This window comes from Capricornis sumatraensis, chromosome 7 (assembly GCF_032405125.1).
Source record: "Capricornis sumatraensis isolate serow.1 chromosome 7, serow.2, whole genome shotgun sequence".
Lineage (NCBI taxonomy): Eukaryota > Metazoa > Chordata > Mammalia > Artiodactyla > Bovidae > Capricornis > Capricornis sumatraensis.
In genome coordinates, this window is record NC_091075.1 from 93,335,575 (window position 1) to 93,358,474 (window position 22,900).

Sequence of the window (22,900 nt, forward strand, 5' to 3'; positions counted from 1 at the left end):
ATTTGGGACTAGAGGGGCTAGACTAGAGGGCTATTTTAAATTTTTTTCCAAAAGAAGCCCACTCTTGACTTATATCTCTTTTTGGGGTGCCTTTTTGGCGACAGTCTAGACAACAGCTTGAGCACCATTCTTGAGCCATTAAATCTCTATTACAAGGACAATAATAGGAAGGAGGGAGGTGGGGGAGGGCAAAATGGTACACCTCCCAGCTGAATTAGTCCTACTTATGAAAGTTCCAAACAATATAATGCTTTTTTAAAAAATCTGTGTCACACAGTTTGTAGGATCTCAGTTCCCTGACGAGATGTTGAACTGGGGCCACAGCAGTGAAAGCCAAGAACCCTAACCATTATGCCACCAGGGAACTCTTCCCCAAACAATGTTATACTTTTGCATCTCTCTCCCGGGTCAGAAATTGGTGAGATGAATAGTACTACAAGCGAGTCTTTCCTGGGTACGATGAGGCTCTGACTAAAGGAAGGAGAGGTCATGTTTATTTTGATGACTGAAGAAAGGCTTCATGAGGATGGACGATATATCTGAGAGAAGTCTTGAAGGATGCATAGGGTTTTGATTTGAAAGGATACAGGACTTCCCAGGTGTTAGTGGTAAAGAATCCGCCTGCCAATGCAAGGGGCACAGGTTCAATCCCTGATCTGGGAAGATTCCACATGCTGTGGAGAAACTAAGCATGCGTGCCTCATCTATTGAGTCTGTGCTCTCGAGCCCAGTAGCTGCAACAACTGAAGTCTGCATGTCCTAGAGTCTGTGATCCTCAACAAGCGAAGCCACCTCATTGAGAAGCCCATGTACTGCAACAATGAGCAGCCCCTGCTCGCTGCAACTAGAGAAAACCTGAGCAAAGCAATGAAGACACAGCACAGCCAAAAATAAATAAAAATTTTAAAAAAAGATATTAATGTATAAGAAACTGGCCACAAAGTATACAATGTGATAAGTTTTGATATATGTTTGCACCCAGGAAACCATCAGGATAACAATCAGGATAATGAGGATATTCATTATCCAAGTTTTCTTTTGCTGCACCATCCCCGACAAGCACGCATCTGCTTTCTATCACCATAAATAAGTTTGCACTTGCAGAAATTTTATACAAATAGAATCATACAGTATCTGTTCTTTTGTGTCAGACTTCTTTCACTTTTACGTATTTAAAAACGTGTTCATGTTGTGTGTATGAATAGTTCACCCCTTTTATTTTTAGGTAGCCTTCCGTGGTAAGGATATACTGCAATTTGTTTATCTATTCACCTATTGAATATTTGGGTTGTGTCCAGTTTGGCGCTATCAATATTTGTGTTCAGCTCTTTATATGGATATGTGTTTTCTTTTCTCTTGCTGAGTGCCTAAGAGTGGAATGCTAGACCATGGCAGATTTGTATTTAACTTAAAAACCGATTAGTCTTTTGTGTCCACCATTCCACCAAAACTATTTTTATCAAGATCACTGACCACTTTAATGTTGCCAAGTCCAAAGGTCAGTTTTCATTCATTGTCTTACCTGCAGCACTGGGTGTACAGTTGGTCTCTCCCTCCTTCTGGAAACATATTTGGTAATTAGTTGTCATTTACATGGTCTCTCTGCTTCTTCCCTTGTCCCACTATCGTGTATTGGTATTGGTATCATGTATCTTGTGTTGGTGACCAGAGGGATCCTTAAATAGATTCAGTTACTCTTCCAGCTTCCCTTCGCTCTCAGATTTAAAGCTAAAGCAAGTCCTTCAGGAACACAGAAGATGGTGTATAACCTGACCCCACCTTACCTTCCTGGGCTCCCCTCCCCATCATGCTCCTCTTTGTCTACTCTGCCCTGGAAAATGGCCTAGCAGCTGCCTTCATGGTGTCAAGCCTCAGGGCTTCACACTTCGTTTGCTCTCCCGTAAGCGCCACACGCCTGGCTCCCTTGTTTTCCTCAGTTCTCTGCTCAAGTGACATCTTTTTAGGGAGGCTTTCCCTGACCTCCCATCCTGCCTCCCCCCCACACTCCTTTCTCCTGCTTTATTTTCCTCTTTTACCGTGATAAGCCTCTGGCATAATATGTATTCGCTAGCTAAATTGTTTGTTTGTTTGTCTTTCTGCATAGCGGAGTTTAATAAGGACGCTGTTTTGTTCACTGCTCTGTCCTGCACACTGGGAGCCATGCATGGGCCGTAGTAAGTAATCAGTTAATATTTGTTGAAGGAATGAATAAATCATTTCTAGTCTTCCAGTTCTTCATTTGTGTGATTTATTAAAGTAAGAACTGAGCAAAATTTTCCTCAAAATCAGTGAGTGACTAACATGCAAATTCTGCTTATTGTTTCTCTCATTAGAAACCAGTGATGGTGACTATGTTCAGAAAAGCCAGGTACCTGTCAGTCCTTTCCTAATTAAAATATTTTTAATTGTTCGATTGGCCACTGGAGAGAGCTCTTGCTTTTCTTTTTAAGAAGAAAATTACACTATTTGACTAAATACATACTGGCAACCCACTCCAGTACTCTTGCCTGGAGAATCCTATGGATGGAGAGACCTGGTAGCTTACAGTCCATGGGGTCGCAAAGAGTCGGACACGACTGAGCGATTTCGCTTTCACTTTATACACAATAGGAAACTGGTATTGGAAGAAATTTTAGTTTTCATATTTTCATCCGTTCTTCTAATTTTTTATTGATTTTCCTTTTCCCTCCTCTCTTTCTAGGTTTGTTGCTGTTGCTGTTGTGCAGTCGCTAGGTTGTGTTTGACTTTTTGTGACCCCATGGACTGCAGCATGCCAGGCGCTTCTGTTTCCCACTGTCTCCCAGAGTTTGCTCAAATTCAAATTCTTTCCAGCTTTATTGTGAGTTTTATCCACAATTCCATCTATCCTTGCCTCCTTGTTGGGTTGGCCTCTAGGCGTATCTATCAATCCCAGGCTCAACAGAGACTAGCTCCACCATCTCTCTTGAAATTTTTTTCTCTTAAACCACAGTAGCCAAGTTCAGAAAGTCAAAGTATTTCTCAGAAACCAGCTAATGGTTTTTATGTTTTATGTGGTTAAACCTAAAACCTCAAAGCAAGGTAACATTTCAGCTTTCTTGGAGTGAATGATTTTGCGTATAGAGAAAAGAGTAACCAGTTCCTTTGTAGATAGACCACTGCATGTTGTATCATCATTTAATGCAGTCCAGTGGTTAAGACTCTGCACTTCCACTGAAGGGGACCCAAGTTCCATTCTTGGTCAGTGAGCTAAGATCTAACAGGCCATGTGGTCAAAAATAAATGTATAAAAATGTAATATTAAAAATAGCAAATAAATAACAAATAAATTAATCTCATTATGAGTAACTGAAACAAAGATTTGCATTTATGCTTTTGCCAGATTTCTTGAGTGTGCCAGCTAAACCTGATGTTGTTCACTGCCTAGTTCTGTAACAATCTACTGTTACTGCTGGATTAATTTAGTCTGTGTAAGACTATTTATCTGACTGAGTTTGGATGATCCTGATTTTCACTGTTATTGGACTCCATTAGGAAATTTTTCCTTTTGGGTCCCCAAATCTCCTATTACCACATAATTTTTCCATTTTATGGGAAATAGGGTAGGTTGTGGATAGTATTTTTAAAGTGCTTAAGCAAGGTATAAGATTTGGGGGTCCTTTTTCAGAAGACAAGTTATAGTAAGGAGAGAAAACATGTGATATATATAAATTCCCTATTTCTTTCTTTGCTTATAAATTACGCTTGCTTGCTTTTTAAAAACTTTCCATAAATTTTTAGGGAGAAAACTGTTCCTCTGTGACCCAAATGATATAACGGTTGTGGAGAGATATCCTTGAGCATCCACAACATCAAGGATTCTATTTTTGTTGAGGGGGGGGATAAATGAAATTGATGAGAACACTTCTTGCTACGCCCCTGGAATGTTCTCCTGATTATATCCTCATAGACTCAGTTACAAATGGAATAACATTCCCTCTTTTGTCTGTCCCCAACCTGAGGGACCCACAGGGATAACAAGACAATTGGAACATTCCACTTTCAGGCTGAAAGATGGAGTAATGTGAGAACTACCTGGACATTACTTGGCATCACACTTGCTGGAAAACAAAGAAAGAATGAAAATTTTTGAAGTCTTCCAATTTCCATCTCATGTTATCAAAATTAATAAGATCAGAGAAATGGGCTTCTCATATTTCAGCAGTCCTAAACTATTTCCGCAGTTTATTTTAAAATACAAATACATTTTTTAAAGCAGTACAGGGGGCATCAATGTAAAAGGTGACCAGTTTAAGGTATCCATTAAGCAAAAACTGTGGCGTAGTGGGCAGAAAGCTAAAAAGGGATAGTGTTTGGTGTGTGTTAGTCACTCAGTCATGTCTGACTCTTTGGGACCCCATGGACTGTATGGACTGTACCCTTCCAGGCTCCTCTGTCCATGGAATTCTCCAGGCAAGACTACCGGAGTTGGTTGCCATTTCCTTCTTCAGCGGATCTTCCTGACCCAGAAATCGAACCTGGGTCTCCTGCATTGTAGGCAGATTCTCTACTGTCTGAGCCACCAGGGAAGTCCTGGTGTTTGGGGAGCCCTTAGAGAAATCTTACAGATCATAATCTCTTATGTTTCAGCAGTTAAAGAAGCAGCCATGAGACTTAACTCCACAGTTCATGAGTGGCAGGACCAGAAATTTCTTCTAATCTCTTGATTTTGAGGCTTTCGGTTGTCCTTCCATCTGAAAGTTTTCTCCCAGTGTTAAAAGTCTGTGTTGGGGGATATAGGAGATACTCATAAAGATAATAGCAGCTAATACTTATTGATTAAAATTTTAAAAAGTTTATGTAACTTGCATCATTTGGGTTCTCTGGCAGGCACTGAGACAGAATCAGATATGCAAGAGGTGTATTGTTGGTGACCTTTCTAAGAATAAAAGTGGGAGGAAGAAGAATTGGGCAGAGACTGTCTCAGACTGGGATGCAGATCTGCCAAAGTTTTAGTCAATCCAGTGGGGAGGTCCTGATGAAAGCTGCCCATCTGGTGGAAATGATAGGGTTCTAGTGATCCTTCTATACTCACTCAGTCATTGGCTGGAGGCTGCCCAGTGAGAGCATGGCCTCAGCTCAAAATCTGGGGGAAGTCCATGGTTCTGCAGCTGGAGGTGGTCAGCTAACCACCCTTATTGGGGCTAAATAGCAAGTTCTTCATTGTTGTTGGTTCTTTTCCTTGGCTGTGCTGCTTAGCATGTGGGATTGTAGTTCCCGAGTCAGGGATCAAACTTGCACCCCCTGCGTTGGAAGCATGGAGTCTTAACCCTTGGGCCACCAAGGAAGTCCTGCAAGTTCTCTGTTGAAGGGTAACCCAAGCAGCACACCTCCATGGCTGCCATATAACCCAAGTGGCCCCAAAGATCTGTTTTTCTGGAGTTACCTTCAATATCCAAATAAAGTGACCTAAGCCCTGGTTCCCTCAATTACGAAAAGTTTAAAATCTTTCTTAATATTTTTAGAGTCCCAGGCAGGCTGACATTTAAAACTGAATGTTACACACCAGTGGTTTAAAGCTGACTATCCCACTATAGGAGATTTCTCACTGATAGTCTATACCTTTATTATTGTAACCTGCTGTCATTTTTTTTAAATTTTCTTTTTTGATGTGGACCATTTTCTAAAAGTCTTTATTGAATTTGTTACGATATTGCTTCTGCTTTATGTTTTGTTCTTTTGGCTGCAAGGCATGTGGGATCTTGGCTCCCTAACCAGGGAATGAACCTGCACCCCCTGCATTGGAAGGCAAAATCTTAACCACTGGACTGCCAGGGAAGGCCCCCTGCTGTCATTTTAATAGCAGGCTTTGACTCCCATCTCCTTTGGCCTCTCTTTTTGCTGTTCTAGGATTCCCAACACCCTCCCTGCCTGCCAGAGGTAATTTCTGTTTCCTTATTATTTGGGGAAATTTAGCTGACTTTCACTTTAACTCCCATTCCATAAAAGCCCCCAGCCGGTCTTGCCCTAATCAAAAGCCCCATACCAGAGACATCTGTTTTGAGATATGTTCTGATGGTTTTAATATGGTAGAAGTGATTGCTGGCATCTCTCTTTTTAAGTAGCATGTTTTTTCCTCTCTGTTAATGATTTACCTTGACATTTCTCCTCTCACATGAATAGATTGTGATACTAGTTCCCTTTTCTGGAGGAAGTTCAGATTGTCTACTCAGACAGTGAAGGGAAGCTGATGGTAGGTCGTTGGGCCTATTTGGTCCCACACGCTACACAGAAAGCCTCATTCCCTGGAGACAGAGGTACCAGCAAATTTTCCTTTTTGTTGTTGTTGTTGTTTTGTAAAACAAATTCCTTATGAAAACAGTCTGCTTGAAGGAGTAAAGTGAAATAGCATATTTAAAGGATGAGATTTTTAAAATTATATAGCAAATGTTATAGTACTACAAATTTTGTATAGTATTACCTGACACCTTTTCCTCTAATCCTTTACCAATTTGTCCCAATTCTCAATCTTATTCACAAACCTTGACTTGATTACTCATTTGTGATTCACTTACCTCCCTAAAATACAGGCTCAAACCCCAGCCTGGAAACTTGGTGCAAAATGCCTCAGGTGATCTTTTAGCCGGGTGACTGCCTAGGAGCTAATTAACTGCTTTTAAGAAACCTTGTGGAGAAGGCAATGGCACCCTACTCCAGTACTCTTGCCTGGAAAATCCCATGGACAGAGGAGCCTGGTAGGCTGCAGGCCCGGGGGTCGTGAAGAGTTGGACAGGATTGAGCGACTTCACTTTCACTTTTCACTTTCATGCATTAGAGAAGGAAATGGCAACCCACTCCAGTGTTCTTGCCTGGAGAATCCCAGGGATGGCAGAGCCTGGTGGGCTGCTGTCTGTGGGGTCACACAGAGTCGGACACGACTGAAGCAACTTAGCAGCAGCAGAAGCAAGGAAGCTTGCTTGTTTTCCTTTCTCACCTAATTTCATCCTCTATACCAGAAAAAAAGCCCCCAAAACAAATTGACCATATTATCCCCTGGAGGAGAAATGGCAGCCAACTCCAGTATTCATGTCCCGGAAATCCCAAGGATAGAGGAGCCTGCTAGGCTACAGTACATGGGGTTGCCAGTCAGATATGACTGAACAACCAAACAATAGCAACATAGAGGACTGTGCCCACATAAGTGGCGACCAACTGTTGCAGAAAGTGACTGACTGAAAGAGGGCCCATGTCCATCCCTCCCCGGTGAGGAAGTCTCACTTTTTCCCCAGGAAATCAGGGTGTGACACAGGGTGACCTGACAAACGCATTGAGTGAAGCTGACTGTATCAATCGCTGACTTCAGGTTTATAGTACACCTTCAGTTCTTTCTTATTTTTCAGATGAAATATGTTATAAACACTCTCATTACATCTACCCCATAGGATGCACACACCCCACTTTAGAAAGCATTACAACAGAGAGCCTGGGGAGAGGATGTCATTTCACTAAGGGTAGTAAGGGAAATGACAGGGTATTAAGTAAGGTGGTGGTCTTCTGTGACTTATGCTTTGAAAGGCTCATTCTGGCTGTCACGAATGGTAAGGAATCAAGAGAAAAGTTGAGAAAAAGAAGCAGAAGAGAAAAGAGGAAGCTATTGAGGTGGCCTAGGAAGGAGACAATGATAGTCCAGACTATGGAATTAAAATACACATAAAGAAAACTGGTTAGGTGGACTTTTGGATTCATTTCTCCAAACTGTTTCTTCTGTCCTGGAAACATCTCTCTGTGTGCATGAGATGTGAAACACATTCTGTTGTGGAGAAAGTGAGCAGAGGTCAGGGGAGGTTGGGACTGGCAGTGGGGACTTTCTATGCATCAAGATCTATGCTGTGCCTGTTTCTCAAACACTCCTGGAGGAGGAACCTGGTGTACAGGGAGGTCAAAGGGCACTTGAACCATGGTCATACGGCTAATAAATGGTGGGCTTCTGATCTTAACCCAGATATCTCAGAAGCCACAGTCTTATTTCTTTTCACAGTAGCCTTTGAAGGCTTTGTCATATCACCATCAGCAGCTGCTAGCTGCCCAAACATCACACCTGTTTGGCCTATCAAGTGGACCTCAAATATACAAAGCTGATAGTCTCTATCCACTCCTAGCTTCTAAAGACTCCACACTGCATAATACTTCCAGCCCAAGTTTCCTGGATTCTAGAATAACTTATCCTATATTTGGGTCTCTGTAACTTCTTGAGGCTTTATAAAATTTAAACATATATAGTTTTAGGGTATGGAAAAGAGTTGGGACATTTATGGTCTCTTGGATATATGTCTTATTGGAATGGTATGGCCCTTGAGGATTAGGAAATAAATTGCATCCATATAACTCTTGTAAGTCAATGTTGTTATAAGGCATGTTGTCAAATTTTCTGTGAAGTTATTTTTTGTCTCCAAAGAGCCCTTTAAAGAGCATCCATGTAGTTATCTCAATTACACCTTATTTGAGATGAAAGCAAATGAATAAGGACACATGAGAATTACTGTTAAAACATGTAAAATAGTTGAGGCACACATTCACGACATTAAAAAAATCAAGACTTTTTTCTGATCAATGGTCCATTTATTGATAGCATTGTCTTTTTAAAATTTTTTAAAAATTAATTCTTATGGAGTATAGCTGCTGATAGCATTGTCTTAACAAAGAAAATATTTCAAAGTACAAAGTATAGATGTCAATTCTGCTTTGAATTAATATTTGCTTAGAGCATATATGTATATATATAAATGATATATATATGTCATAGCTAACTTAGTCAAAACATGTAGTCTTTGGGTATTAGTGATATACTGACCACTTTAGCAGTAAGATGCAAGGTAACTGGGTCAAATGCTCGGATTATGGAACGTTTAGATTTTTCAGGGGAGTTACATGAAAGGAGCTAAGAGTCTCATGACTAGTTAAGATGCTGTTTGGGACTGCCACTGGACAGCACTGAAAATCATCTGCATTGTAAGGAGCGACAACATTTGAGAAACAAGACAGGGGTTAAATCCTGGCCTGACATCCTCTCTTATGCAGTGCTTGAAACGTCCTTTTTAAGAGGGTTTCCAAGCCCTGCAGAGGCTCACTGGGCACTATCCCTGCCTCCACTAACAGGATTCACTGCTCCCTCTAGCACTGGTGACTTAATACACTCTTCATGAGAGCTGGTGTGGTGATCGATAATCACAATATTCACAAACTTGGAAACCAGTTAAACTGACAATGAAATTCACATTTACCTACAATGAGTTTTCAAAAGGATCTTGGTGACTTTCTTGTCAGATCTTGGAAAACTGAGGCTTGTCAGGAATGGTACTGAAGGAGTTTTTATTTTCTGTGGGGAAAGGTTAGACACTGGCTGGCCTCCAAAGTGCCTTTCCATGGTTAAGATTCTATGATTCCAGGTGTCCTGTATATTTAATTAAAAACAGTTTAGAATATCCACAAATGATTTAAATGTTTCCTTCTTATCCGTTGGAGAGGCCAAGTTAACATCCTGTCACGATAAAACAAGGATGCATCCCCAGAACAAAACATGTTGATCATGTGCAATATTTCTTACTGTGCTGAGAAGCCGCAATGACCGAGATTAAAGCTGTTTAACACACACTCAAAGAAGAAGAAAAGAAACAAGGATGTTGCGTCACCCTCAGTCCTTGAAGTGATAACGACCTGAAGATAATGAATAAAAGATGTTACCAGGGTTAGACTACATGGAGTAGCCAGTTAACTCCTCCTGCTTTGAGGAGACGGTCTATTGTCCTCCTACCGGTAACAACTGCAATTAAGAAATGATTCAAAACCTAGTTCCACCGTATATTAGGCATGGTGGCAGATTCAGGGAAATAAACTGTGCCCCCTGCCCTCAAGGAGCTGACAATCTTGTTGGAGAATTAAAATGAACAAGCAAAAAAATAGAAAGCAATGAAGTGCTCACCTGTATGGTGTTGAACACCAGTGAAATAGGAGTCTTAAAAAAATCCAAGTGGAAAGATTTTGTTGCAGAGGCAGGATGAAAATGACCCTTGAAGACTGGATGAAGCGAATATGTGTGAGGGGAAGGAGATATTTCCATGGGCTATTGGGGGAAGAGTGAGAAAGCTGTAGACCCAGGTGAGGCAGGATGTGACCTGTGTGGTAGAGGGGGTGGACACTGAACCATGGGAAGATGGTGAGGAGCTGGCTTGACTGAAGCAAAGGGAACAGGAAGGAATGAAGCGGTCAGCGTGGGCAGGCCAGATGGAGTCACACGGCCTCAACACCAGATGGAAGGTTCTGAAAGCCAAGTGCTAGGGGTCTTCGGTGGTGACGCCTCTCCCCGCCAAGAGAAATAACCTGCATGAATCTCTCGGATACACTGTATATGAGGCCCACAGGCTGATGCAAATAGAGATGCTGACAGCTACAGCAGCTTGGCGAGGCCCAGCTCGACTCCAAACTGCTTTGCTTGCCAGCACACTGCCCGGCTGGGGGCCTGCTGACCTGGGCCTCAGGATGTTCTCTGGAGGCCTGGGAAGCCTGCAGCTGCTTTCCCAGGCAGCTGTTGTGTGGGGGCTGTAGTTGTGAGGACATTTGTCCAGATGTGGGTGTTGCTAAGACTGTGGGCTTAAGCATGAGGAAATTCAGAGGTCGGAGGTGGAAGAACAAAGACAAACTATAGCCTCTAACAACTGTTCACATTTGGATTTTGAAAAGCAATTTTCTAGATTTAATTACAATTATACAATAATGTTTTAAATTTTCTAGTCAGATCAACAAGCTTTTGTATTAAGATGCCACCCCTTTCAGGAATTATTTCAGCGAGTTAAAAAGAACCTGTTTTAACACAAGATAGTGGTTGGTGAAGTGGGAGCTCATGTAGTCTTCTTTTGAGAAGGACGTTGAGATCTTTTAACTTTTGGAACTTTCTTGTTTTTTTTATATTTTTTCCCTTTCCTTTGCTTTTTCTTTTGGTTGACCTGTGAGGAGACAGCAAAAGAAAAAAAAAAAAAAGAAAAAAGGGGGTGGGGGTTAGTGTTTCTCTATCTTACCATTTTTCCTTCCTTATATTAAATTTGGACTCTCTAGACTGTGGTCTTTATTCATCCTCATAACCAGTTTAAAGTTGCATCACTCTCAGAGAGGCTCCTTTTGATTCTATTTCAGTTATTTCGATGAAGAAGCAATAGCCTTCTAACTGGTTTTCTTTTGCCCATTTTCTTGGCTACCCCGACTCCAACCTTGCTTATGACCTACCTGTACCAACTGTGGGGCCTCCCAGGTGGCACAGTGGTAAAGAATCTGCCTGCCAATGCAGGAGATGCAAGAGACCTGGGTTCAGTCTTTGGGTTGGGAAGATCCCCTGGAGTAGGAAATGGCCACCCACTCCAGTATTCTTGCCTGGAAAATTCCATGGACAGAGGAGCCTGGCAGGCTACAGTCCATGGGGTTGCAAAGAGTCAGACACGACTGAATGACTATCGTTTTCTGAGAGGCTGGATTATCATCCAAGTTTTACAGAAAAGGTGATGGAGGCTCGGAGCAGGTGACTTGGCCAAAGTTGCACAGCTGGTATGTGCCAGAACTGCTCCTCTGTCAGAGTCCAGAACCAAGCTCCTATCTACATATCCTGTGGCCCTGTTCGAACTTAACCCCTCAGCATTTCAAATAGGATTCCTCTGGCTTTGTCCTGGTCTACTTTTCTACCTCAATCCCTTCATTTCCTCCACACAAACTCAAGCCATACTACTCAAGGTTCCCTGAGCACAGTGAGCTCTCTCATGATTCTAGTCTTTTTTTTCATGCTGTCCTTACCCTCCCAGTGAACTACTTATCCTTCAATATCCAAATCAAGCCACCTGATATGAAAAGTCTTCCTTAACACCTTCTCCTTATCCCCCTCCTTTGGCAAAGTTAATTACTCTTTCCTCTATTATCTTCAAGATAATTGTACATATCTTTATTTTATATTTTCCACATTATACTATAATTGATTGTCAGTGAATCTGCTACAGCAGGAAGAGACTTTATCTCATTACCTTTTTTTTTTGGCTATGCTATGAGATAGTTCCCCGACTAGGGATTGAACCTGGGCCCTGGCAGTGAAAGTGTTGAGTCCTAACCACTGGACTACCAGGGAATTCCTTATCCTCACAATCTACCATTCAATATGTATGTACTATATTGGATAAGAAAGACAAGCTCCCTACCCACATGGAACACACATTCTAGTGGAAGAGACAGACAAGTGATACCATAAGAAGGAATATAATTCCACATTCTAGGGAAAAAAAAATGGTAGCACATAACATGATGAAAAATGTAACCTTAAAGGCACTTCATAATTCTTTGACTTCCAAAGTTAATTTCTAAAAGAAAGAAAATTTTTTTCCTTTTTCACCCACCTGTTTCTCCCACTCTTTAATCAGTTCTTTCACTTCTGGTAAATCTGGGTTTAGGCAGACTTGAGCCCCATTCTTCATTGTAGCGCTACCAAAGAAACAGCAACAAGTCGTTTTTTTTTTTTTTTTTTTTTTACTTTTAAGATTTTTATTTTTTTTTTTTACTTTTAATGATTCAAATGCTTTCTCTTATCCAAAGAATTCAATTCCCCAAGTAAAATATATTTGTAGCATCTGGGACTTCGGTCTTTTTCCTGCCTTTTAATTTTTTCAAGTGACTGGGGGGACTTAGATACATTTCTAAGATAGCACATAACCCTAAATTTAAAAAATCCAACAGGTGTATGCAATGGGAGAACTTATCTCTAAAGATAATATTGGTTCTGTTATGCTAGAAAAAGCTATTTATGTTTAAGTGAAAACATAAAATAGAAAAGTTGCCAATATATCTACTTTCCTCCCCAAACAAGGAAAATGAGCATGAATTTTACTAAATTTTCTAGTAAAACAACTTAAAACATAATAAAATGCTTTCCTAAGACAAGATTAATGGACTGGTTGAGTTTTTAAAATTACATCAGACTCTCCAGGAATAATTTAAGGACTTTTTTCTTTAATTTCTGACTAGTCTAAGAATAAAAGGAGTCATTCTATATATCATCCTTGATTCAGGCTTCAAAAAAACTTAAAATATGCATATCTTTAACCTAGCCTGGAAGTCTAGGCTCCCTGTATCTCAGATGGTAAAGAATTCTCCTGCAATGCAGCAGCCCAGGTTGGGAAGATCCGTAGTTCTCCAGCATTCTTGCCTGGAGAATTTCATGGGCAGAGGAGCCTAGTGGGGTATTGTTCATGGATCACAAAGATTCAGACATGACTGAGTGAATAACACACACATCCTTAATCTACCAATTCTAATCTCTAGAAAAATATTAATATAGGAGAGAATTAAAGAAATAATATTGATACAGTAACTATTTTTAATAGCAAAAAAATTGACCTACATTTAGGTATTGGTCATATAGATTATGGTATGTGCATATAATAGAATACAATTTGGTCATTAAAAATGACATTATTAGCAAAAATGATGTTATTACACAAGACTTACTGACATGAAGAAAAGTTCATGATATAGTGCTAATGAAAAAGCAGTTTACAAAAATGTATATGGTATACAATTTTGTTTTTGTGTACATATATTGTATATATAAATATATGTATATGTATGTATATGTTTTGTATCTATATATGTACACACAAAGCAAAAGTGTGTATATATACCAAGAGAATAACTGGATGGTAGAATTTAGAGAATTTTTAATTTCTTCTTTTGGGTAATTTACATTAAACATTTTCTTCAATGAACACATAATACTTTGGTAATATATCATCCTTGGTTCCTTATCTTTACCAGAAATTGCTTATTTTTTTAGAAGAAAAGAAAGAAGTTTACCAGATTTATGGAGGCGCAACCATTTGCATTTTAAATGTCTGAATGAACAAGTATTCCCAGGGTAGTACTCACATTAAATTTAATGCTGGACATGCGTTGAATGAGTTTTTACTTACATGATTTCAATTTTCTCACAAGTAGGGCTTGGAGCAAATTGTTTAAGGTCCTTTATGGATTTTGGGTGGATCATCCCTTGGCTGGTGTTGATGCAGGAACAGCGTCCATTCCTTATTGCTGGGATTCCTAAGGGAAAAACAGAGGGTGGAAAACATCAATTGAAAGCTATGTCTTCATTTTGGTGATACACCAAAATGATACATTTGACTTAGTAATGATTATTACTATCATCTGCTGAGTGTCTTTCAATCATTACCACAAGATTTTGAAGTAGGTGTTATCTCCATGGTGTTATATCCATGGGATTCTCCACGCAAGAATACTGAAATGGGTAGCCATTCCCTTCTTCAAGGGTTCTTCTTATTGGGAGAATCCCATGGACAGAGGAGTCTGGCGGGCTACAGTCCACTGGGTCTCAAAGAGTCAGACATGACTGAGGGACTAACACTTCCACTTCATATCATATTTTGCAACCTTAGGAAAAGAGATTTTTAAAATATTCAATAAATTCCTATCATAGGTCAGATACATGTATACCTAATTCATGTGTGTTATGCAGACCATAGCTTCTCAAACACCTCCCAAAGCCATTTTTCAATCTGACCTTAATGAAATGGAGTTGGTGTTAGTTTCAGTTAAAAAGGTATACTTATAGTAACTAATTACCACTAATCCTAATATTCCCCACTGCCTTGGTTTTCAGTAGTGCTTTAAACTTTCAAAAACTCTTTAAAATACACTATTTTCATTCCTTAATTTTTTCATTTAGTACTAGGTAGAAAAAGCATAATTATATAATCTCCATTTTACAGCTGAGGGAACTGAAGTCTAGAAAAGCTCATTAGAGAGAGAGGGAGAGAGAGAGAGAGGGAGGGAGAGAGAAAGAGGGAGAGAGAGGAGAGAGAGAAAGAGAAAGAAAGAAAGAAAAGTAGCAAAAGAATCGTAAAGTCCAACTCTTTGCAACCCCATGGACTGTAGCCTACCAGGCTCCTCCATCCATGGGATTTTCCAGGCAAGAATACTGGAGTGGGTTGCCATTTCCTTCTCCAAGGGATCTTCCCCACCCAGGGATCGAACCTGGGTCTCCTGCATTTCAGGCAGACGCTTTACCCTCTGAGCCACCAGGGAAGCAGGAAAGCTCATTAATTTGCCACAAATAACAAAGGTAGTTAGTAAAGGTTGTTCCTGAGGAACAACCTCTCTGATTATCAGATACTTAATTGGTTAATCACAGACATACTTATCAACAAACTCTGTCAGGGTGGCAAAAATTATTGAGGAGACAAAGTCTCCCATCTCATTACCAAACAGTTCAACAAACATTTACTGAACACCTACTGCCTGCCAGGAATTCACACACATAGACTGAGAAGACTTGTATTTGACCAGGCAGGTCCATCCAAGATATGAACTTTGGATAACTGCCCACAAGTGACTCACATCACTTTCTGATGCATGCAAAGCAATGCAAGTCAAAAGGCTTTTATAGCAATTTACATCTCTGACTTTACCAACTTTATATAACTTATAATCCCTTACCTTGAACTCCAGTCAGAGTCAGGAAGATGATACACAAAAAGAGAGGAGCACTTTTCTTCATATTGGTAGAGTGAAATCACTCCTGTATTTGTTCTAGTGAGTCACTCCTTTATTGGAAAGTCTTTAGAGAACATGCTCTTTGAAATCATATTTATTAAGGAAATCCATTTCCCTCCTAAAACCTGATTGGCTGGTGGTCTTAGCTGATCCAGCTAAACTGGCCAGAAACTTAATTGTGCTAGGGGAAACCCTACTCTCCTATCCAAGGGAATTTCTGCATACTTTATTTCTTTCCATTTCACATAAATGGGTAGTTTATAGTAAGAGATGTGAAACCATCAGCATTAGCAGCCTTCAGCACCCATAGCAGCTCACCTGGATGAGGGATAAGTTATATAATGAATATAATAAAATTATACAAGAAGGGTTGGAAATGTTTCCAGATGGAAAACATGAAAGTCCAGATAAGTAAAACACTCTTCAAATTTTCTTGCTATTTGTAGAATATCTTTATGAATAATATATGGCCATATTTATTTTTTTCTAATAATGCCTACCCAACAATCTTAAACTATCAAAATACATTAAAGACATCTTAACTCAGGGACTAGGTAATTTTCTACTTTGGTAAGTTCATTTTGTTTTTATATGATTGCTGCTAGGTATTATTTTTTAATGGTTAGATTAATTAGAATAATGGATCATTTGAAAATAGACAATTGGTACTACATTGAACTTAAAAAACTCTGTGTATCAAAGAAAATAATCAACAGGGTGAAAAAGCAACCTATGGAATGGGAGCAAATAATTGCAAATCATATATCTGATAAGGAGTTTATATATATATATACATATAACTTCTACAACCACAAAATCCAAATAGCCCAACTGAAAAATGTGCAGACTTGAATAGACATTTCTCTAAAGAAGATACACATAATGGCCAATAAACACATGCATAAAGTTCAACATTACTAATTGAAAGTGAAAGTGCTAGTTGCTCAGTCCTGTCAGACTCGTTGTGACTCCATGGACTGTAGCCTGCCAGACTCCTCTGTCCATGGAATTCTCCAGGCGAGAATACTGGAGTTGGTAGCCATTCCCTTCTTGGGGGGTTCTTCCTCATCCAGGGATCGAAACCTGGGTCTTCTGCATTTCAGGCAGATTCTTTATCAGGCCATGAGTTATTGTAATATCTAGGAATTTTTAGCACCCCAAGAACCAATTATTATCCCCTTGAGGGCAACCCTTCCTCCTCCACATTGAGAATGCATGCTGTAGAGTGTGAGGGGAGCAGATACCAGCATCTTCTGTTACATGATACACATTTTGGAACTGGTTTCTAGAGGGATTACTATGCTTAAATACGATATTAAGAATTCTTTTTGAAGAAAACTTGTGGTGAACTTTGACACAGCTTATTCATTTGGTTTTGCTTAAATTGGCTTAAAGCTCAACATTCAGAAAACGAAGATCATGGCATCCGGTCCCATCACTTCATGGGAAATAGATGGGGAAACAGTGGAAACAGTGTCAGACTTTATTTTTTGGGGGGCTCCAAAATCACTGCAGATGGTGACTGCAGCCATGAAATTAAAAGACGCTTACTCCTTGGAAGAAAAGTTATGACCAACCTAGATAGCATATTCAAAAGCAGAGACATTACTTTGCTGACTAAGGTCCGTCTAGTCAAGGCTATGGTTTTCCCAGTGGTCATGTATGGATGTGAGAGTTGGACTGTGAAGAAGGCTGAGCGCCGAAGAATTGATGCTTTTGAACTGTGGTATTGGAGAAGACTCCATTCTGAAGGAGATCAGCCCCGGGATTTCTTTGGAAGGAATGATGCTAAAGCAGAAACTCCAGTACTTTGGCCACCTCATGTGAAGAGTTGACTCATTGGAAAAGACTGTGATGCTGGGAGGGATTGGGGGCAGGACAAGGGGACGACAGAGGATGAGATGGCTGGATGGCATCACAGACTCGATGGATGTGAATCTGAGTGAACTCCGGGAGTTGGTGATGGACCGGGAGGCCTGGTGTGCTGCGATTCATGGGGTTGCAAAGAGTCGGACACGACTGAGCGACTGAACTGAAATGTATTTTGGTAACAACTGTGACATGGGTAGGGTGGAGCTGGGTTCTGGTTCCAGCTTTGCTACTTGAGTATATGTGACAAAGTCTGTGAGCTTCACTTCCCTCAGCTGAGAAAACTGTTACTGATCTCACAGGCTGGTGAAATGAATGGCAACAGGGAATTTCAACTGCACAATGCCACAGAGCTAGTGACCACTTTTTTCTAGCAAAGAAAGTTAGGCGGAAACTTCTTAGAATAAAGATCAAGGCCCAGAATGGTCTGCCCATGCCCACGTTCAAGTCTGTTCTTGCATCTATCTCTACTCCATCAGCTCTCCTTTTCTTCCTTCATTTCCTCAGAGGGGCAATGCCCCATTCCTATCACACGGCTTTTACTCACGCTGTTCCCTGCCTGGCATGTGTACCTAATCTACCTCCCTACCCTACTGCTTACCCACCTTAGAGTCTCAGGTTGGCATTTCTCCTGGGGAGACTTCCCTGATCCCCAGACTTGGTCGGGTCCCCCACCATGCCATTTCATGGCGCTTCGTGCCTCTTCTCATTCAAATGCCGTGCAAGGCAATGTTATTAATATGGTTATCAGCCATCTTATGGTTAACATCTCTCTTCCCACATAGCACTAGTGTTAAAGAACCGGCCTGCCAATGCAGGAGACTAAAAGAAGCGGGTTCAAATCCTGGGTCAGGAAGATCCCCTGGAGGAGGGCATAGCAACCCACTCCAGTATTCTTGACTGGAGAATCTCACGGGCAGATGAGCCTGGACTCCAGTCCATAGCGTCGAAAAGAGTCAGACACCACTGAAGCGACTTAACATACACCACCACTAGGAAAAGGAAGGCTTGCGAGGGCCCACACCTGCGTGCAGTGTCGAGCACAGTGCCCGTAGGCATTCAGTTAACCAGCGCACAGCTGCGAAGGAACCTGAGAGCGAACCGAGGCTCCGGCCCTGGCTCCGTACTGCGCCTGCCTGCAAGGTGCAGCCGGGCTCTACCAGCGTGAGCGCACTGCGCATGCCCAGCCAGTCAGCTTCCAGAACCTTCAGTGGGGAAGCTGCAGTCACAGCCGGAGCATCTTGCGCCGCTCGTGGCCGTGTTGGGTGAATCTGCTACCTCCGCTCCTCCTGCCGAGAGGCCCGTGGAGAGGAAAGGTAGTGGTCATGCGCCTCGGATCTCTGCCCTGTCCCCCCATGTGTGTCATCCCTCTTCCAACCCGAGGGGGCCGCGCTTCCCCGGCGGACGCCGGGAGTGGGGTCCGGTTTGCAGCTTCGGCGCGTGGCTTCGGCTGAGGCCGCAGGGAGCGTTGGCCTCGGAGGGGCCTGGTCGTGAGGCGGAGGCCTCGGAGGGTCGTTCGGCCTTGGGCCTTGGTGACTGGGACAGAAGACTTCTGAACAAGAGGAGGGGGCGTTGGGGTCAGTGAGGAGTCACTCGAGGCCCCGTCGTGTTTTTTTATCTGGAGGTGGTGAACTTTCTCCGGGGCTTTAACGTGTTTGGCCTGAGGGCTGGACTCGCCGCCCTCAGAGTAGGCCCGGACCTCCCTTGTTTCCCAGGCCTCCTGTGGGAAATTGTCCTGAAAATTTTGAAAGAAAACATGTTTCTGACTGAAAAACCCCAGCGAACTGGCGTTTATGGCTCGATGGGGTATTTAGGAGAAACAGAAACCCAGAAGAGGACCTTCCTGGCAGTTCTCACAACCTTGGGAAGGGAGCCAAGGATTTTCAAAGCCTTCGAAATAGATAATTCGCAGTTTCCCTTTGGATAGAGTTTTAACCTCCTTTGAGTCGGAAAAAACCTCCAGTTCCTGACCCCGGGGGGAGGGGGGTGCAGGGGGAACCAGGGTTTTGTCTTCACATGTGCTTGCCCGCCTCTCACTTCCGTCTGTTTGGTTATGGGGTCAGTGCGGTCTGTTTAATTATATGCCCAGTGTGACCGTGCCGGAGTGAAAATCTGAGTCTTCCCTTTTACTTTGAAAGGAGAAGCAAGTTTCTCTCATACTGAAACTCCGCAGGCCTTTTTGAATTTCTCGCAGTGTGGACTTCCCCTCCTCTCAGCAGCTGTTAAATTAAAGGATGCTTACTTGAAAAGACTTTATTTCTTGAAAGTCTCTGCAGCTCCTACTTAGCATTCTGATTTTTCCTTCTTTCCTCCCTATGCAGGGAGTCATTCCTTCTAAAATATTGTAGTATGCCTGCAAGCACATCATAGTCGGTGGGGGCTGGGGTGGGATTCAAGTCCTGTCTGCATTCTCAGGTTAACAGAAAGGAACACGTTCTTCCTTTAATGATCTTAGTATCTGGCCTCCTGGTTTATATGTTTTATCTAAAGTTTACGGACTGGATTAAATATGTGAATAAACTGTCCTGAGATGGAATGTAAGTGCATCATTTAAAGGACAGCTGCAGATGAATGATGGCAGGAACATAACATTTTTGCTCTATGACTTTTGGCAAGTCAGCTTATAGTCTGCTAAAATGTAACTAGAGTGGTTGAAGCTGCTGCCTGACTTGAAAAAAAGTTATCCTGAAAAGGAAGAAAATATTTTTTGTTTAAAATAACCATATTTCTTTGAAGTGATTTACATTAAGATTGCTTATCTAAGTAACTTTAGAAGAGAAAAACAATCCATGTTCTTGGAAACCCGTTTGATGTCCATCGTTTATTTCATCAAGCTTTTATTATGATTATTCTAGGACCTGGTGGCTCAGATGGTAAAGGTTCTGTCTACAATGCGGGATACCCGGGTTCAAGCCCTGGGTTGGGAAGATCCCCTGGAGAAGGAAATGGCAATCCACTCCAGTACTATGGCCTGGAAAATACCATGGACAGAGGAGCCTTGTAGGCTACAGTCTATGGGGTCGCAAAGAGTCGGACAAGACTGAGTGACTTCACTTCACTTCAGGACACAAATCTGAACAATAAAGAACTCAGTTTAGTGAAAGAAAGCAGCATGTAAACTAGCAATTACTGCAGAAGTGATACGATAAACGATTGTACGCAAGTTATTGAAAATGTAGAGAAGGTCACAAGTTTGGCTCATGGCTTCAAATCACAGTTGTTTAAATTAGGTCTGGAAGAGAGATTTGGTTGGAATTAGTTACAGAAGGTGGGAGGCATGAAAAAGTATGCTAAGTTTTAGAAACTGGAAAAACTTCAAGAACTTTGATAAGGATAAAGGGTAGAGTGATAACAGGGGAGTGGTGAGCAATGAGGCTAGAAATGTAGCAGGATCTAGAGGATGAAGGCCCTTGTAAATCCTTGTGGTGAGGACAAGTTGAAGGATTTTACCCAAGGGAGTGACGTGAGAACATTCACAAACACATGCACACGCACATACACCTATGTCTACATCTGACTCTTGTCACTAAACAATATCATTTATTTTACCTAAACATTTCCCAGTATCTATGTAGTTTATATGATTTTAAAATGCTTCCTTTTATTTGTAGTCTGTTTATTCTCCGTGCTGGACTGAGCTGTTACTGTTGTTTCTGTAATCAGTTCAGTCACGTCCAACTCTTTGCGACCTCATGCAGCATACCAGGCTTCCCTGTCGATCACCAACTCCTGGAGCTTGCTCAGACTCATGTCCATTAAGTTGGTGATGCCATCCAACCATCTCATCCTCTTGTCATCCCCTTTTCCTGCCTTCAATCTTTCCCACCATCAGGGTCTTTTCCAGTGAGTTAGTTCTTTGCATCAGGTGGCCAAAGTTTTGGAGTTTCAGCATCAGTCCTTCCAGTGAATATTCAGGACTGATTTCCTTTAGGGTTGACTGGTTTGATCTCCTTACTGTCCAAGATACTCTCAAGAGTCTTCTCCAACACCACAGTTCAAAGGCATCAATTCTTCAGCCCTCAGCTTACTTTATGGTCCAACTCTCACATCCATACATGGCTAGTGGAAAAACCATAGCTTTGACTGAACAGACCTTTGTCGGCAAAGTAATGTCTCTGCTTTTCAATATGCTGTCTAGGTTCGTCTTTAAATTTCATGGCTGCAGTCACTATCTGTAGTGACTTTGGAGCCCAAGAAAATAAAGTGTGTCACTGTTTCCATTGTTTCCCCATCTATTTGCCATAAAGTGATGGGACCAGATGCCATGATCTTAGTTTTCTGAATGTTGAGTTTTAAACCAGCTTTTTCACTCTCTTCTTTCACATTCAGCAAGAGGCTGTCAATTCCTTTTCTGCCATAAGGGTGGTGTCATCTGCAAACCTGAGGTTTTTGATATTTCTCCCAGTAGTCTTGATTCCAGCATGTGCTTCATCCAGCCCAGCATTTTGCATGATATACTCTGCATGTAAGTTAAATAAGCAGGCTGACAATATACAGCCTTGACATACTTCTTTCCCAATTTGGAACCAGTCTGTTATGCCATGTCTGGTTCTAACTGTTGCTTCTTGACCTGCATGCAGATTTCTCAGGAGGCAGGTAAAGTGGTCTGGTATTCCTGTCTCTTGAAGAATTTCCCACAGTTTGTTGTGATCCACACAGTCAAAGGCTTTAGCGTAGTCAGTAAAGCAGAAGAAGATATAATAGGGGTACTCTTATCTTTTTCAGAGATTTTACTTTCTTGGGATATTTTCCTTCTTTAGAAGCTTAGACACAAAGATTAAAAACATTTTTATATCTTTTGAAACAATTTGACAGTAAGACTGGACTGATTTTGTAATACCTTCATCAGTGTGTAGATGTATCGGTTTCCCAATTCCCTTGTCATTTGCATTTACTTTTGTTAGTTTAATGTATGAAACTCGAGATCAGAGCTTATTTCAGTTTTGGGTTTTTTTTCAATTGACATTTTAGTTTTATTGGCTTAATCTCTGCATCATCTATCTTGCGAGGAACACTTGTCATGTGGAGTCAGGATATTAACATTATAAATGTATGTCATTTCTTTACAGACTTTGAATAGAAAGATCTAATCTATTTTCAGTTAAAATACTTGCTTTTTATATTTTGTTGCCTTCATTTCTTGCATAATTTTTTAAAGTATGACATGTTATATTAGCTGAATTGTGTCCCCCCAAATTCATATGTTGAAGTTCTAACTGCCAGTACCTCAGAATGCGGCTTTATTTAGAGATAGGATCTTTCAAGAGATAATTAATTTAAAATGGGATCATTAGGATGGTTCCTAAACCATTATGACTGGTGTCCTTATTAGAAGAGATGAGGATGCAGAGAGGTACAGAGAAGACCACGTGAGGACACGGGGAGGAGATGGCCATCAGCAAGCCAAGGAGAGAGATTTCAGAAGAAGCCAACCCTGCTGACTCCTTGGTCTTGGACTTCCAGTATCCAGAATTGTGAGAAA

At 41.3% G+C, this 22,900-nt stretch overlaps 1 protein-coding gene and 1 non-coding gene across 2 annotated transcripts; both read right to left on the reverse strand.

Annotated features, from left to right (window-relative positions):
* Positions 1-10,704: 10,704 nt before the first annotated feature.
* CXCL9 (C-X-C motif chemokine ligand 9) lies at positions 10,705-15,553 on the reverse strand. Its single transcript, XM_068975642.1, has 4 exons — positions 15,493-15,553; positions 13,953-14,079; positions 12,384-12,468; positions 10,705-10,958 (listed from the first exon to the last, which is right to left on the reverse strand). Exons 1-4 carry the CDS (start codon positions 15,551-15,553, stop codon positions 10,854-10,856), a joined length of 378 nt encoding a protein of 125 aa, XP_068831743.1. The 3' UTR covers positions 10,705-10,853.
* Positions 15,010-15,081, reverse strand: TRNAF-GAA (transfer RNA phenylalanine (anticodon GAA)). The gene has a single exon. It is a non-coding gene; the product is annotated as a tRNA-Phe (tRNA).
* Positions 15,554-22,900: the final 7,347 nt, after the last annotated feature.